The 16,758-nt window shown below is 41.2% G+C and overlaps 1 protein-coding gene across 1 annotated transcript; it reads right to left on the minus strand.

Moving 5' to 3' along the window:
• Positions 1-1,554: 1,554 nt before the first annotated feature.
• LOC137284666 (manganese-dependent ADP-ribose/CDP-alcohol diphosphatase-like) lies at positions 1,555-4,955 on the minus strand. Its single transcript, XM_067816572.1, has 3 exons — positions 4,713-4,955; positions 3,278-3,965; positions 1,555-2,937 (listed from the first exon to the last, which is right to left on the minus strand). Exons 2-3 carry the CDS (start codon positions 3,954-3,956, stop codon positions 2,630-2,632), a joined length of 987 nt encoding a protein of 328 aa, XP_067672673.1. The 5' UTR covers positions 3,957-3,965; positions 4,713-4,955; the 3' UTR covers positions 1,555-2,629.
• Positions 4,956-16,758: the final 11,803 nt, after the last annotated feature.

The following is a 16,758-nucleotide window of genomic DNA, read 5'->3' on the forward strand; positions in this document are numbered from 1 at the left end:
GCAATAACACCCAGAACACGTCTGTAGTGCTAACACCACAGCTGTAGTATTAACACCTTTGAACATACTTGTAGTGAACACCACAGCTGTAGCAATAACGCCCTAGGACTAATCTGTAGTGAACACCACAGCTGTAGTAACAACACCCTGGAACATATCTGTAGTGAACACCACAGCTGTAGTAATAACACCTTTGAACATACCTGTAGTGAACACCACAGCTGCAGTGACAACACCCTAGAACATACCTGTAGTGAACACCACAGCTGCAGTGACAACACCCTAGAACATACCTGTAGTGAACACCACAGCTGCAGTGACAACACCCTAGAACATATCTGTTGTGAACTGAACAGTTGTCATATTACCCATTCAACACATCTGTAATGAAGATAACACGTCACTGGTAAATACACAACCATTTACCTTTACAGCTGTTGTACTGACAACAGGCAATAAGCCTCTTAGGTAAGGCAAGGCAAGTTAAACACGATATGCACATCCCACACAGATACAGCTACATCTCGTTATTATGTCAAACACACAATGCACATAATGCAATACATCTGTCATGTACTAAGTCAAAAAGGAATATATTTCAAAATGCATATGAACTATAGTGGCTATTAATATATATATCACATTGCTTGTGGACATTTAATCCCCCAAAATATCACAATAGAGCACAAGGCTGACAGACATGGATGAGACCAAGCTGTTGTGTTGCCTACAGCACGGGTGGCTCAGTCATGTAAGGCCTCACGATTGGCTGTGCACAGTAGCGTTCCATGGACGTGCCGGCTTGTGGGTTTGAACCCCGGACTGGTCTGATTATGTATACAGGTTTGTCAGCACCATTACCATACTAACGGGTTTCACTATAGTGATTAAATTCTGGCATCACTTCGAGCTCCCCTCCCTCCCTGTGATATGAACATACACTGTTCCGAACAGCATAAAACCTAACCTCCTTGCTCCTACTTTTCCGTCTCTCCATTAGATAACGTCTCATTTAAAATCACAGGCATTTAACACCAACATTGTATATAATCTGTCAATGGAAAAGAAATTTTCTAACGTAGAAATGATTCAAATTGACACGTCAAAATAAGTAGTTTAAAAACTATACCACCCATCAAAGGTTTAGACTCACTAGTGTAAATGTATCCACTTTCTTCAGTCAATTATTCTAAACTAGGCTCCGCAAAATATTCCATGCTGTTTAAAGGTACATTTACCCATGAACTGATGTGTTGTAAAACAAATTTGTAATGTTGAAAAGATTATACATGATAATACTAGATCCAAATAAAGTAAAAACAAAATGGAATATGGTGATATCAGGTATATGTAAACAATACTTGGTGCTAAAAGCCTGTATCAACACAGACTCCCTCCCTCTTCCCCAGTACTTTGGTAGTTTCAAGAAGCACCAGTAGACAAATCTAATCATATTCCAAAAAAATACTCTGAACACAATGGATCCTCATATGCACTGTAAGCTTATCACAACCTGTCACATGGCACATGCAGACTGACATCAGACAAACAGTGTACACAAATATATATATATTATTGGTGAGACCTTGTGGGTTCTAAGTGCACATCATATATATACATTGGCAAAACATGTTCAAGTAGATATAAGCTATATGCTTCAAGTTAGCCTTGGGGATCATCTGCTAGAAGATCTGTGGTATCTATATTCTGGTTCATCTATGGTAAATTTCTTCACGTTGCTAGTTGACCTATGGTGTCTGTCTTCAAGTATACTCATACAACATATCTTCAAGTTGGCGATAGAATCAATCTCATATCCATCTTCGTGTACAGCCATCACAATTATTAAAATCTTGAACTGGCCCCTGGCACCTGAGGCCTGTCAAGGTATCTAGTTGACATATGGAATGGCCTCTGGTATCTACACAGTCAAACGCCTGGGTAGGTATTGCTGACCTGTAGAGTCATCTCTGGTAAGTAACACCTGTCTTGGACTAGTAGACCTATGTAGAAGGTCTCTGGTATCTGAGGCCTGTCTAAGGTTTAGCTGACTTATGGAGTGACAGAACTCTAAATGACAATAACATGTGCTGGTGATATATGATGGCATGTGTAACACATGCAGGACATAGTATCATAGGTGTCATCTCACCTATCCATCACAAGCTAACTTGGCAGACTGTACCAGCATCACTACTTAAGATAACCAGAAGCATGGCACAAATCTACTCTCTTAATACATTGAATGTACACTGAAGTAAATCCTTCTGAACTACGTGTAACATTATTATTAGTTTCATGTAGTATCTGTGGTCTGATCACAAGCACCACAGGAGATACCTGGACAGTAAGCATTCATCATGTGTCCAGCCCTTCCTGAAGATTTCTTGTAGTTGGCGCTAGACCAAGTGTGCTTCACAAACTGCTGAATGAAATGTGCTCTGACAAGTAATCCCCAAAATTTATACTGATTACTAATTTCTTGAATTTACTGTGCATAGTTGCTAAAGTCCTGAACTCTATGTGCCTGGAAAACGTTGGACCACAAGCTTCTAAGACTACATGGATCACTTGTCATATCCTTTGCTCTATCACAGTCAGTATCAATGGACATATCTATCTCCTTCCATCATAAAATCAGGGTTGGATACCGGAGTTTAATTGAGTAATTTGGTACACGCCCCTGTCCTACTATTTCTATTCTATCACAATACATGGTGGCTGTCCCAAACGCATTGTTCCCTGGCTCAGTCTCAATAACAGCTGGGAATGTGATGTGTAGAATACCTCCACTGTCAGTAGCAGATCCCCCGTCATGGTCATGACCTGCCATGTAGGCCGACACACACGAGTGTTTGTAGATGACACACAGAATGTCATCATAGTTCCAGCACAGGCAGGATGGGTCAGCACTTGCAGGAAATATGGGGGTGTGGCCTGGAACATACATTGTGCATGTGAGACCCAACCCAAGGAATATGAGTAGAAGGATTATTCAGTAAGATGTTCCAGTATTCTGTGAAGGGCTAAAACAACAAATTCCATCTTAAAAACATTGTAATACTGAAACTTGTATTCAAAGATCACACTTGATGTCAGATATCCTCATATTGATAAACACCCAACAGAAGGGTCGAAACAAATCATTATTCATTGTTAAATCTATTACAAATGAAAATTAAAAAACACTTAAAACTTCATCCATCTTGGATATCGATACACTGTCTTTTCACATTTTCATACTAATAAGGGACCCTGGCTTACCACATGTACTCACCAACAAGTATAACATTTTCTCTGTTTGAGTCTGCCTCCAATAAGACTTGATCTAGCCATTCAAGCTGACCGCTAGTAACTCCTCCATTATATGCCACAAAGCGTCTGTCTGTTCCCATTCCATGCGGTTCATTCTTGTCTGCATTTGGATTTCTCTGTAAGATTCTCTTAGCTTCATCATGTTCAGGGGTATTTTCAGGGGCAGAAATAACACTCACTTCATAGCAGTCAAGAACCACTATGCGCAGTGCGGGGGAGGCAAGAAATGTGTAAAATGCTTTGCCTGCAACTCCTTTACAGTTGACACGTGCTGCAGAGTTGAGGGCAGATTTAAGAAGGAAATCCTGAGAAAAGTTGTAACATTCATGATTGCCTATAACATGATAAACAGATTTCCTTAGGCTTGCAAAGGGTGCCATGACTGCCATTAGGGCAGTTCTAGATGCGTCATCCTTTTTGTTTTTCCCATCAATTATGTCCCCTAATTGCAGGACAAAGTCAACCTTGGGCTGACAATCTCTCCAGTAGTTCACAGCATTTTTCAACAGGTTCAGTGAGTTTCTGTAGTATCTCTGATGGGTACCATGGAAATTATAACTGTCATCGACATCAGCATACTGAATATCAGTTATGATGCCGAAAGTAGGAGCTGGAAGAGCTTTTGGTGTTGGGGAAGACATCCTTCAGACCTGCAACCAAGAATATGGAGTAATATATATACATAAATTACATCAATACTTCTATTCCTCAATAATTGTGACTTGATATTTTCACTTTTTCAACAGATAGCTACACTGACTAGCAAAGAAGATGAGTCAACAAGGTAAACTGAGGCAAAGAGATGACAACTTACAATGGATAAAAAAGGCAGAATATACCACATGCTTTTGTTCTTTCTGAATGAAAGTATCTCAAAGGACTTTGCTAGATGAATCTTCAAAAGTATTCTTGAACATAGACGTCTCATGTTGGACATGATAACATCCCAAGTAAATTCAGCTGAAAGGTTTAGCACTTCTTTGTTTAGATGTGTACTAGTAATTACTGGTGTATATGACGTTGCTCACAGCAGGTCTATTATGATATACAGACTGTGATTGTGTAGTGTTGCTAACTGTGGCTCAGTATTGTACTATATAAAGTCTAAGGATTAACTTGTCTTTGATGCCTTTATTCACGTGCCCTGGATACTAATTTGTTTTTAGTATTCGGTTACAGTTAGAAAGTACTCTTACAATTGAACAATAATAACTTAACTCCGTGGCAACGACACCATCCTATACGTCGATACAGAAATATTCACAGAAAGAGATAAGATCTCACTTTAAATTGTTATCGGAGACGTATTTAAACGCATAGATGATCGGATACACAGTCATGCACATACACCCTGTTCTCACATGTCTGATTGTGTAACGCTACTATATAACACTTACTGTACGGAGTATGACCCTCAGTTCTGGGACCGTTTCCAAGGCTAAAAATAAAGCGGAACGCGTAAATTTCTCTAAAATTACACCTTTGATCACAGTTCTTTCAAACCATTCTCGGGACAAAGTGCTGACATTCTTCTACTGTCCGTTTTGAGAAATGTCAACGTCCCAGACAACATTCAACTTATTGCGTTTAACGTACAGACTTACAACATGACAGGAAATATCTACACCGGATATGAGAACATTTCTAACTTTATCCTCCGGGAATGTATCAAGGGACGCTACTCTGTAAACACAAAACGTCATGCAACACCATATCAGTTCAGCGACAGTGCTTCTTCTGAATGAAATTTTCTCACAATAGGATACCTGAAGTATTTCAGGGAGCCAAATAATATTAATAACATATATCACATAGTGAGAAATGCGAACGTATCGTTTTCCATGAATGTAAACAGAAAATGCAGCACTTTCCGTAGTCCAGCTTATAACTAGACGACCTCTCACTATATATGCTTTACCAAGGCGACGCTGTAGGCCTTGGCTGGAATACGAGTTTATTCATATGAACAACACTTTCCAGTAAGTTTCGATTGTTAGATCACCTTCAGCAATTTTCGAACTAGACACTACAATGCAGACAATTAACTAACCGGGTCTTGACCTGTCAGTATCACTGCCCCCCCCCCACCCCCCAATGTTGTGAGAATCTCGATACTACATTTAGACATTACCTGAATAGCTGAATAGGGGCACCTAATTGTGGAACATATTTCCTATTTCCGTTTGTTTACTGAATACAAACGAAAGTCAACAAAAACATGAAAAATATATCTCACAGAGGAAAAACAACAACTTGAAACAGAAAATTACATTAAAACACACACAAAAAAACCAAAATCACCTTTACAATCATCTGTGTCTTTTGTGGATTTGTTTCCAGTGTGGTCTGCTATATACCCCAGATGAACTGTTCCAGGGATAGTGTCACGTATGTTCATTGCACGCAGTCATGCATGATGAGTATTCATTCTACGTACTCCCATGTTAGCAGGATTCAGTACACAGATTCCGCTGTGGATATACGCTACTACATATGATATACGGTACAATACAATCTCATGCTGAATATATGTATGTTCCTTCTTTCGTATATAATATATATTCTATCCAAAGAAAAACGGGATATTGGAGAAAAAAACACACAGATAATTAATGAGGAGAAAGTGGCGCTGAGTGATAGATTAGTATAGATATGGAAAAGAAAGCACAAGCTGACAACTTTCAAACATGTTCATAGGAGTTTTGAAAGCTTATGAATTCCCATAAACATGGGTTGCTGAAGATCATTTCCATCCCTGAACTTCACAGGTGGGTCTGCTAAGAAAGGTAATAGTAGTACTTTTGATGTGTTTGGTAGGGCAAACGGAATTTTGTTTGATAGGTGGTATACTGAGGAGAGGGCAGTGGTGGTTTCGATCGTATCAGTTTGTTTTGTTTGAGAATTTTATGTAGGGTATCGGGAGATACTCTCTTGACAAATAGAAAGTTTGTCACTTGCACCTTCACAACAGTCATATAAGGACTGACCAGGAGTTGGATGAAGGTGTTCATATGTTGTTGTTTGTTGTTAGGGAGTCCGTTTAAGAATCCTTGGGTTTCAGTCCTGTTGATCTTGTCTCAATCCATGGTACAGGAGAAGACCACCGAAAGATGAGAGGACCACCCAAAGAGGAGAGGGCCACCGAAAGATGAGAGGACCATCGAAAGATGAGAGGACCAACGAAAGAGGAGAGAGCCACCGAAAGATGAGAGGACCACTGAAAGGATCCTCTGCCTCCTTCGAAAGACTTACTGAAGTCAAGCCCAAAACACTGTCAGTTTTGCAACATGTGAATTTCCTCAGGCATATGTACGATGTTAGTCGTGTCATAGGCTAAGGTCAGATATAGCAGGTTCAAGCGACCTTGGAGTCTATTTGATTATTGAAAATTATGGCCAGTATCAAGACCGTTCTCCGGGCACCATATTTTGGAAAATCTTGTAAGTTGGTATCAGTCTTGCAAGTCCTGTTGCAAGGCTTTGATAATCCAATTTGTTACTTTTCAAGGATATTAAACCAACAGAGATACTGTCAAACAGTTCCCCTATTAAAACAGAATCGTTGACGTGAGTAATCTAGCCGGGCATAGAGTCACCTCTCAGGGCACATCCCAGCACAGTAATTTGAAATGCATCTTGGTACTTTCTTATGCAAGCGTACACTGACTACAATCCACCCACCTATTCGCAAAGTGAAGAACCGAAAGAGCATGTCTACGCAGAAATATGATTTAAACATCAACCCATAAAAGGCAAAGACAACAGTTTCGCTGATACATAGCGACAAGTTGGTTGATGTGATATGTTTTCACTACAGACCTGATTTGCACGTGTGGAAACATATCTCACAATTATGCTTGACGTGGGATTGTAAGTCATCCGTGGACGTATTGATATGATATAGTAACATGTTCATCATATCTAACTTGGACGTTTGTACGTGAGGTGGGTACAAAACTGTTCTGGGTTTACACAGAAGAAAGTGGCTCTGTTCTATATTTCCACATGGTCTGGGCACGTGATATTGGGGAATGTATGTTCGTGCGAATACTGTTAATTATTTTTTTGTATAATGCACAAATTCAGAAAGGCATTGGTGCTTCACTTGTACACGCTTTCATATTACGTGATCCTTCGTGATCAAATTTTGACAGTTGATCTTTTACAGTGTGACGTGCCTCAGGTTATTAAAATAGCTAAACTACAAATGTGCAACCAAAATACAAGTACCCCCGTTACCACGAAGGCTGACGAAACATAATATGTTTGTATGTATTTGAAATGTTGATAAGTTCTTTCCAACTGACGAAATGTACTGAAAGCTCTACCACTAGATACTGTCTCTGAATGCCTGTGAAACCTGTTTAGTTGAAAAAATAAACAAGTGTTTTGTCAAGACTCACAGTTTGTATTGTCACTAGCACCAAATGAAGGGCACGTACAATATTAAGGTGTTACGACTGGTCAATCACAGTTACCGCAAATGATTTTTGTGAAGGAACCTACAGACTCCTCACCCCACCCCTCTAAGGCTGACTGTACCTATGAGAGAGGGAAACAAACTCGATGATTTGAAACCTTTTATGATCTGATATGCGCCGTGTTAACGTGTCACGTGGTATTGTGTTACCTTCCGGAAACGCCCAGTCCTGTTCAAGCATTCTTTTCTCTACCCAGTCACGGCCTCTGTCTACGGGATTTCCGCGCTGGTTTAACTTGCTACTAATTCACCGAGCCCCTGGTACCCGAGGGAATGCTTCTATTCTTTGGCACAGGACGTGCTTACAATATGTGTATGTGTCAAACTACGAGTGTGTCTGGTTGGGTTGCCGATTCATTCCTTGAATGATTGAGTTTAACCTCGTGTTGGGAAATAAACCAACCATATTAAGGCGAGGAAACAGGAACTGGCTTGGCACTTTGTAGTCTTGCTGGGCATCGGACCCGTGTCTTTGTCGCTACGAAGGAACCTGTATCCACAGGACTACCCCACCTAACTCTGTGTGAATTTGATGTAAAGGCTTATGTATAACCGAAGGTTTGCCAAATGGCCTTTTGTAAAAACAAAAACAAAAAACGTCAGTCTGTTATCTATTGGGAATTGGGTAGTGGCCGTCTCTACCCTCCTCCCTCTACGCCTGGACCACACGTTTTAGCGTTAACACTCACAGTTATTATTAGCGGCATGCATGGAGGGTACTAACGTGCGCCCAATTCCATATCTAGTTTATGTTTGGCATCAAAGACCGTTTTTTCTGCACAGAGCTGTTATCTGATAATTACTACTCACGTGGTACTGTTCACGTTATACCAGGTGATGTTGAAAGTTAATCATCGGCAGCCACTATCAAGGACACTGGAAGTGTTAATGGACAAGCTTCATTAAAATTTTAAACGAAATGTGATAGAGATCATGAAATGCGGTATTCTATCATAACCAGCTCGCACAGAGGGGAAACATATGGCGAATTTAAAAACAGATAATGTTCATAACCCTACATTTTATCTCCGGCAAAAAGCTAACACCGTACGTTACTGAAATTCAGATGTCCTGGTCATAATTTACCCCCAGCAAGGGTTGATGTAAACACATCCATGTTGCAAAATTATTTATAACCTGACTGTGTTATAAAACCTTAGATATAGCTCCATGTATATTTATATACACGTGCGTGGCTGCCGAGAACGTTCCTATGTGGGAAAATCACCATTGATCTCCTGCAAGCTGACTGTCATCTGGAATACGGCTGAGTTCGGCGTTCAACACCACATACAACGGACTAAACATCTCAGTCCCTTGTATGTGTCCACATGTGTTGTGGGGACATAATCTGTGTCTGCATTTCATTCAGGCTGGGTTAGCATGTCATTCAGGCTGGGTTTACAAAATGGGGTTAATATTGTTAATCAATGCAAAGTTAATGAAATGTTTTTTCCACCTCTGCACTCATATCTCTGAATGATGTCGTGTTGGCGGAAACGGACAAATGTAATTAGAGACACTGTAACGTTTCTGCTTTTGTATACGCGGTTGTGGGTAACAAGGCCGTCTCTGGCCTGTCGCTACGAAGGCAAAAGCCCGCACAGAACGCTGGCCCAGCTCTTTCTCTGTGTGGCACGTTACAAGCTGCGAAGTAGAAAACTGAAACATCTGTCCAGCAGTGAAACTGTGTCAGTTGATTGGGTTTTCAGTTAAGTTTTGCGAATGAAAATACTATTTTACGGCCTTGATTGGCTGTAAGGTTTGTGACGACGGTACAACTCCAGCCGTCAGACGGACTTTCCACGTCTTGTTTCATGCAGAGAGAAGCGAACGTAAAATCGCAAGAAGGCATCAAACATTGGTCGAGCTCCCATGCTGAATTAAGTTCTTGAGTGCATTAAGGGGAAAACTATTAATTTCATTAAATATGACCTTATAGTACATGGCGATATGAAACATCCTGATTTAACCACCACTATAAATAATCGATCAAATGTCCTTCACCTTCGGGAAACTATAAATCACAATCAGCAAGAGTAAATCACGGAGTGGGGACTGCTGTGTTATTTAGACTTGTTTTACGGTTGGGTTATTTTGGTCCTATCTTCCACTTAATCTTCACGATGGATGCCACAGATAACGGCAGGTTATCTGTAACCAAGGAAGGCAGTTAACCGTTCTAGTATCCGCGTTACATGGAAAAGATCCTGTATGTCACTGTGGTTGTATCACGGTATGTACCCGGAATGGGTAGACACAGATATATGGATAATATATACAACCTTGATCATGTAGCTGTTCTTACGGACATGCATTCTCCTCGCCGCCCATAGCTTCTTTGTCATCAGTCTCCGTTTGGCATCAATGAATGAGGATCCTAGCAGAGTGAGCATATCATGTATATGTATAGTCATTTAAGTGAAACTTTACATCCACCTTGTTGTAGATGGTGATAGATAGGGCCATTAGCGTCAGTATGGCCTTACATGGACAGGAAGTTAGGTCCACGGAATACTCGTGATTGATAGAACCTCGTCGTCGTATAGCGTATGTTCTAGTGGAGGAAGTTGGTAATACAGATTGTGGAATTTGTGCATGGCATTAGTGTTGACAGATGATATAACTTCAGGAATGCTAGCTACTCCGCACCAGAACCCTTGTATGTCGGATATAGAATGTACAACGTCTGATACCCCGTATTGCAGGAACTGGCAGTATTTGTTTGAATCCTTGCATGATGAATATTGTCTCAGAATGTACAACGCTAATGTCACGTGTTGCAGGAACTGTCAGTCTTTAATTGAACCCTTGGTTGTTGGACATAGTTTCAGAATGTGCAACGTCTAATATGCCACCGGTTGCAGGAACCGGCAGTGCTTGTACCCTTGGCTTTTGTATATAGTCTCAGAATGGACAACGCTAATGTCACGTGTTGCAGGAACTGTCAGTCTTTAACTGAACCCATGGTTGTTGGACATAGTTTCAGAATGTGCAACGTCTAATATGCCACCTGTTGCAGGTACTGTCAGTATTTGAACCCTTGGCTTTTTGGATATGGTTACAGAATGTACAACGTCTAATGCCACGGGTTTCACAAACTGTTAGCCGGGTCTGGAAGGGTTTATCTAGAATGTGAACACTGCAACAGAGGCAGAAGTTCCGTTGCAAAAACCCTATGTATAGTGACGTGATGTGACTTGTAACTTGTGCTCTGCTTGCTGGTATTGATTGATGTCATATGTTAGTACTCTGACCCTCAGCTGTGAGCTCTGGGTATAAACGGGACCTAACCACAGATACAAGACCACCAGTACCCGCCCCAGCTACACGATTGCTGAGGCATTAAGCATATCACTCACTCACTCGCAAACTACTCCAGCGCTGACATGGCTGCAGGGGTTCAATATGGCACCATGAACTGTAAGAACGCGTAAATCCCATATTCCAAGCTTCGTCCGTCCTTCTTCTTTGAGATGGCAATCAGAAAATACATTTGTCACATTCACCTAAAGGATTGATTTCATAACAACCCTACAAATTCCTCGGAAAATGCCGTTAGGGATGTAAACTCCTTCTTCTGACTGATAAACCTGAGACCGACCGGAGGGAGGAGTGCTTACCGTTACCTGCCCTGCAGGGAGCTTTGCTTCATCTCGCGAGAATCGGTGTCATGGAATTTGGCATAAGCCCTGGCTGATCGTGGATAAAGAGTGACAGGAATGTAATGAAAGTTTAACAAGGTTGTTTGGAGAGATATGATTGAAGGGATGGCCCGAGGCAGGGGTTTCGTAACTAACATGCAAACTGCAGTATAGAAAGCATGCATGTCTGGGTGGTTCACCCCAACGTGTGTTGCCTCGAAGTGTCGACTTGAATCACTACTCACTGTCATTCCTAACTCGTCAGTGTAAATGAATAATAAACATTGAATTTTAGCCATGAAGTATCTTAATGATGTTACAATAAAGGGTATGTGTGGAGGCTTACCGAATTTTAATCAGAGCTTGAATGTATTAAAATATGGCAATTATTGCTCTACTCAGTGTTAATGTCTATGACTATATTACCCGGACACATGAGTTGGCATTCTATAGGAAGATAACGACTGCCACTGCTATTCACAAACCCACAAACCATTGCGCGGGCAGTGAAGGGTCGTAGAGACAAGGGCGTCTATTGCACAATGCCATCTATCATTCTGTTGGTAATCATCGGTGAAATATTATTTCTATGGGAGAATCCCAAGCTTAGACCAGTGTTTGCCTTGAGACAGGACAGGTATTATTGGGTAGGTGATGGAGTGTGCAGCCTGCTAGCTGTCGATCACACACAGTTCGGTTTGATCTTAGGATGATCTGGTGCTCTTCAGCAGATACCACTGTTCAGCTACACCGAATATACACTCCTGATATGACAGTATCTTTGTGTTTGGAAGGAGTGGTGAGCATGCAGACGTGCATCCGCGATATGTCCTGGGTACAGGTTCTGAAAAATCTACACTATATCAGCATCACATGCTCCCCGAGCGATCTCGGGGAGGACCGTACGGAAACAACTCAAACGGACAGAGGCCTGTGACAGCTGTGACTGGATGAAATGGTGTAAGATGTTTATGTGTTTCAAAAGCACATCCATCCCGTGATTAAACCTGGCCACAATTTTAAGTATTAAGTACTGTCATTTTTTACCACCATGACTTATGCTTCTGTGTGCACCGATATTTTCAAGTAGGTGACATTGAATGGAGGAATGGAGGGTTGATGTGTTCCACTTCCTGTGCTGGGAAAAATCGCCGGACAAGTTGGACAGAATGTGTGTTTTATTGTAGTAAAGGCCAGATTGTACCCCTATGTACATGAATTGGCTGTTGATAGGCTGGATATTTATTAAAAAGTATGAGGTTACTATAGAAGTCAATGGGAAAACATTTGGTGTCGTGGAATCTGGATGCATCTGCGTGTCGGACCGATAATTTTATGACCTCCCTTTGCTGGTTCCACATTCTCACAGTGGCCAATCAACTAGCGTCAACAAAGATAGCGATCGCAGCTGCGAAGGTTTGTTCGCAGTGCAACTCAGATTTTGAAAAATTCATACAGACAAACTGACAGGTCCAAAACTTGAATAAACAAATGGATGCAAGAACTTCTTCTGTCTCTTTCAGAGTAGCTCTGCATCATTTGTGTTGCCAAGTTTAATTGGTTAGATAATTCAAAAAGTCAAAGCGAGTTGTGATCGGTACGCCTCTGATTGGATAAAAAGCCAGCCAAGGGAGCTGATAAATTCATCAGGCTGAACCGAAGATGCACCCAATGTATCGGGTGTCCCTCAAAGAGTGAACCAGTTTTTGACAAGTATTTTCTCAGCGGTAGAGAAATTGAATTCATTAATTCACAGAGTAACCCATGGGTATCATCAACAAGTATACAAAATATCTGAGAGATCGCTTGCAAATCATGCGAGTATTGTCACATTCAAAACAGCATGTCCAAAAATGCAATGCCATGTGGGACTCTCTAAAGGATAACGTTTACCGAGGAGTGATAGACAAATTGACCGCACGGGCGTTAAAGGACAGGATAATTATGTCATTGGAGTAGAGATCGGTGGAAGAAACAGGCAAAAACATTTCTGCCTAAAAGAAACGCACGGCTTCGTTTAGTTGTGGAGGAAGATCCAGGCCACATTGAACATAAACTGAAATAAGTGATTTCCCCCTTGATATTACATTTTTTTTGACATGCTTTGCATTCGACAATGCTCGCATAATTTGTAACCAATGTCTTAGATATTTTTAGATTATATTTAGATATGTCTTAGATTATATTTATCTTTCAAAGAGACAATACTTGTCAAAAACAGGTTCACTTTTTGGGACACCCGATGTATTGGAGATTTGTCGGAACGTATACCCTAGATATATCGAGGACTGCAGACATGGTAAGAGATACCAGTCGTCACGCGGTGTATTCTACGATGCAGAGATTGCTGACACAGTCATCAGACATGCTTATGTACTCCTCATGAGATTCACAGGCAGAATAGTATCACACAGTATCACAAATGTTCATGATGTCATTCACGGGATGGTCTGGTCTGGTCCAGACTCGATGTTACAGGGAGACGTCATCCATGTGTATGTGCTTCTTCTATGAGAACGATGGATATAATACAAAATGGCCTTTTAGTACTCTGTTACGGTTACTAATTTGCCCTGTCAAGAGGTATAAGAAATCTCCTCGGAACCAGCAAAATATGACACTGACAAGTCTAAAGTATTCAATATTTAAGGATTGAGCAGACAGATAGCAAGAGACAACGATTCACAATTAAAGTTTCTAGTACAATGCAACTAGGTTAAATCTAAAGAAATGGGTCACAAATATAACATCAGCTCACCAAAGTCTTGGTTTTCAGTGAGAAACAGTTCTACTAAATCTTTCACAGCGAGCTTTCTGGAATATATTTCAACGTTGGCGAACAGGCAGACAGATGTAGATAGGCCGAATGATGACACAACTCCTGTATTACTCTGACTGCAAGTCCGCGTGTATCGCGTCAACACAAAACCAGCCTTATATGTACACAGTCACTGATTCTTGAGCATTCCAGCGAAGTATGGAGGCTTCGCGATCGGCCTGTGTTTACCAACAGTCAAAAACACATACTCACATGCAGAAGAACGCTACCACAAAGGGCGTGCCGCTAAAATACTATTACCGTGATACGAAATGTGACCCATAATATCTATCCCTCAAAACTCTAAACACTGTGACCCAATAACAACTATCACTTAATCAATAAAAGTACAAATTACATAAAATACACTCTTGTAGCAACTCCGATCTTGTGTATGATAGTAAAACTCTCCATGTTTTCTTCCATACTAGCTGACCCTGATCCGGTGATCAAGTTTGTGTTGATTTCGTGGGGTTTGACCTCGGTAAGGAAAATATGAAATTACTAAGCTGCTTGCAATCAGCCCCTGACAGGGACCATTTATTTCCCATTATGAACATGTATCTGCATGTGGATGGATAAATTTGCACGTGAACCTCGATTACTTAATTAATAAGAATAGCTAAGAAACTAAGAAATTAGTTTGTTGGTTTTCGCATAGACCCTACAATACAATATTATAACAAAACTATTACATTGTATTTTGATACGCGATATAATAACTGCATGCATTGCAAAATGAACAGATTTTTAAACTTGAATATTAATGAAATAAGCAAAACGTAAAGATTTGTTTTTTCGTAAAAGCAACAGCTGAGGAGTTTCAGTTGTATATTTGCTTGCACATCATATTAACAATTAAACACATACAGTGATTTGAGTCGAAACATGAGGATGACATTTCCATAAATTGGGAAAACTTTTGGTCTCCTCTTTGAGGCACACGCTAATTTACATACAATACGTCTCTTTAAAGAGCGCAAATATGTCATTACATTAGATGAGGACACATTAACTCGATTCTGAATTTCACCCTAATGCTCTCCCATGTGTCCAAGCTCAATGACGAGAGACGAGGAAGTAGTCGAGAAAGGTGGTGAAGTCTACGCGCATGCGTTAGTCTAACTGCCATTATATAGGCAAGAGCTGAGTGTGTGTGTTGTCGAAACACTTCCACCTAACCCCGAACATACGCTGGGATGAAACGGAACATCACAGTCCATCATCAGGTGAAGGAGCATGGAGAGAGGAGATTTCGCATCTTCTCTTTTGTCCACACGAACTCCTCCTTGTCACGGGGCTCTGCTGGTCGTGTGTCATGTGACAGGCAGGTCACGTGTTGGGGAAGTGCCGGAACACACAGATACAAATCCAAGAGTCCTCTTGAAAGTACTACAGCGTCGCTTCTGATTAAATCGATGTCATCAAATTGAGGTCACTGTCTTTGAACTCAGTTACTGGCGATGGTACTGTCTCCTTGTATCATCTCTAAGGTCGGATGATGGTTTGACACAGATACAAGCAACACTCCAGTCATGTCAACCGTGGGACACTGGAAAATGGACATAAAACATTATTGCCATATATGACTCTGAGCCCACTTTCTCTGTGTGTGGAGCCGCGACATCAAACAGGGTGCACAGCCAGAAATACTTGGAAGGTAAAGTGAGGGTGATGGCCTAGCAGAAATAGAAGGACACCAAGACAACGAATGAGATTGTGTTGTCTTCTGGCAATTCCATCTCTAAAGCCTCCTACCAAACGTTCCGAGCTTCATTTCATACTTCTCTCGCGTCAACGCGACTGTCATGTGCTCCTCGAATTAATCCTTTCCCTAAGCCTGTCAGTACACTGCCTGTCAGTATACTGGTGTTGAGAGGCGGTAACATCCTTCTGGTTCTCGGGATACCAAACCCAGAGCATCCCTCTGAATTTGCACAGGGTCACAATAAAACCGTAAGCTCTATGTTAATCAACATTCATGATCACGCATTCAACGTGAGCATTCCACTCTGAATTATTTGTGCCAGCTGTATACATTGATGTAACCAGATTTATTACACTTGATGTCATGGTATCACATGTTGTGAGTGTCATCCTGCGGCACCTGTTCAGATTACTTAACTATTGGCGACAGTCGCCTATGGCGCTGCAATTCGTTGTGCAGAGTAACACCCCAAGAGCGTTCACCAACGTGACAACCATCCAATACGTGCATGACCTGTGTCCTCTGTTTTTTTCTCCCACAAGAGCCAACACTTACGCCCATTCCAAGGCATCCCCACACAGAGACGAAAAACACACATAACAGGCCCATTACAAAGCATCCTCACGCAAGTATGAATTACTCCCATGATTCACCCACCTAGAAAGAGTATCGATATATTATTGCATTGGTCCAGCAGTACGATATATGTATAGTATAAGGCTGCATAAATAAAACATAAACGTTTCTCGGGGACATTTTTTCAAAAGTGACGAGGGCGGTAGGGCTTTTGTTTT

This window comes from Haliotis asinina, chromosome 5 (genome assembly GCF_037392515.1).
Source record: "Haliotis asinina isolate JCU_RB_2024 chromosome 5, JCU_Hal_asi_v2, whole genome shotgun sequence".
In the NCBI taxonomy this organism is placed as follows: Eukaryota; Metazoa; Mollusca; class Gastropoda; order Lepetellida; family Haliotidae; genus Haliotis; species Haliotis asinina.

Bases quoted from the DNA above. Each gene is read 5' to 3' on its own strand.
- LOC137284666 (XM_067816572.1), bottom strand. From the start codon at position 3,956: ATGTCTTCCCCAACACCAAAAGCTCTTCCAGCTCCTACTTTCGGCATC. The intron at 2,938-3,277 runs GTGAGTACATGT...TGTATGTTCCAG, and splicing joins AGAAAATGTTATACTTGTTG to GCCACACCCCCATATTTCCT.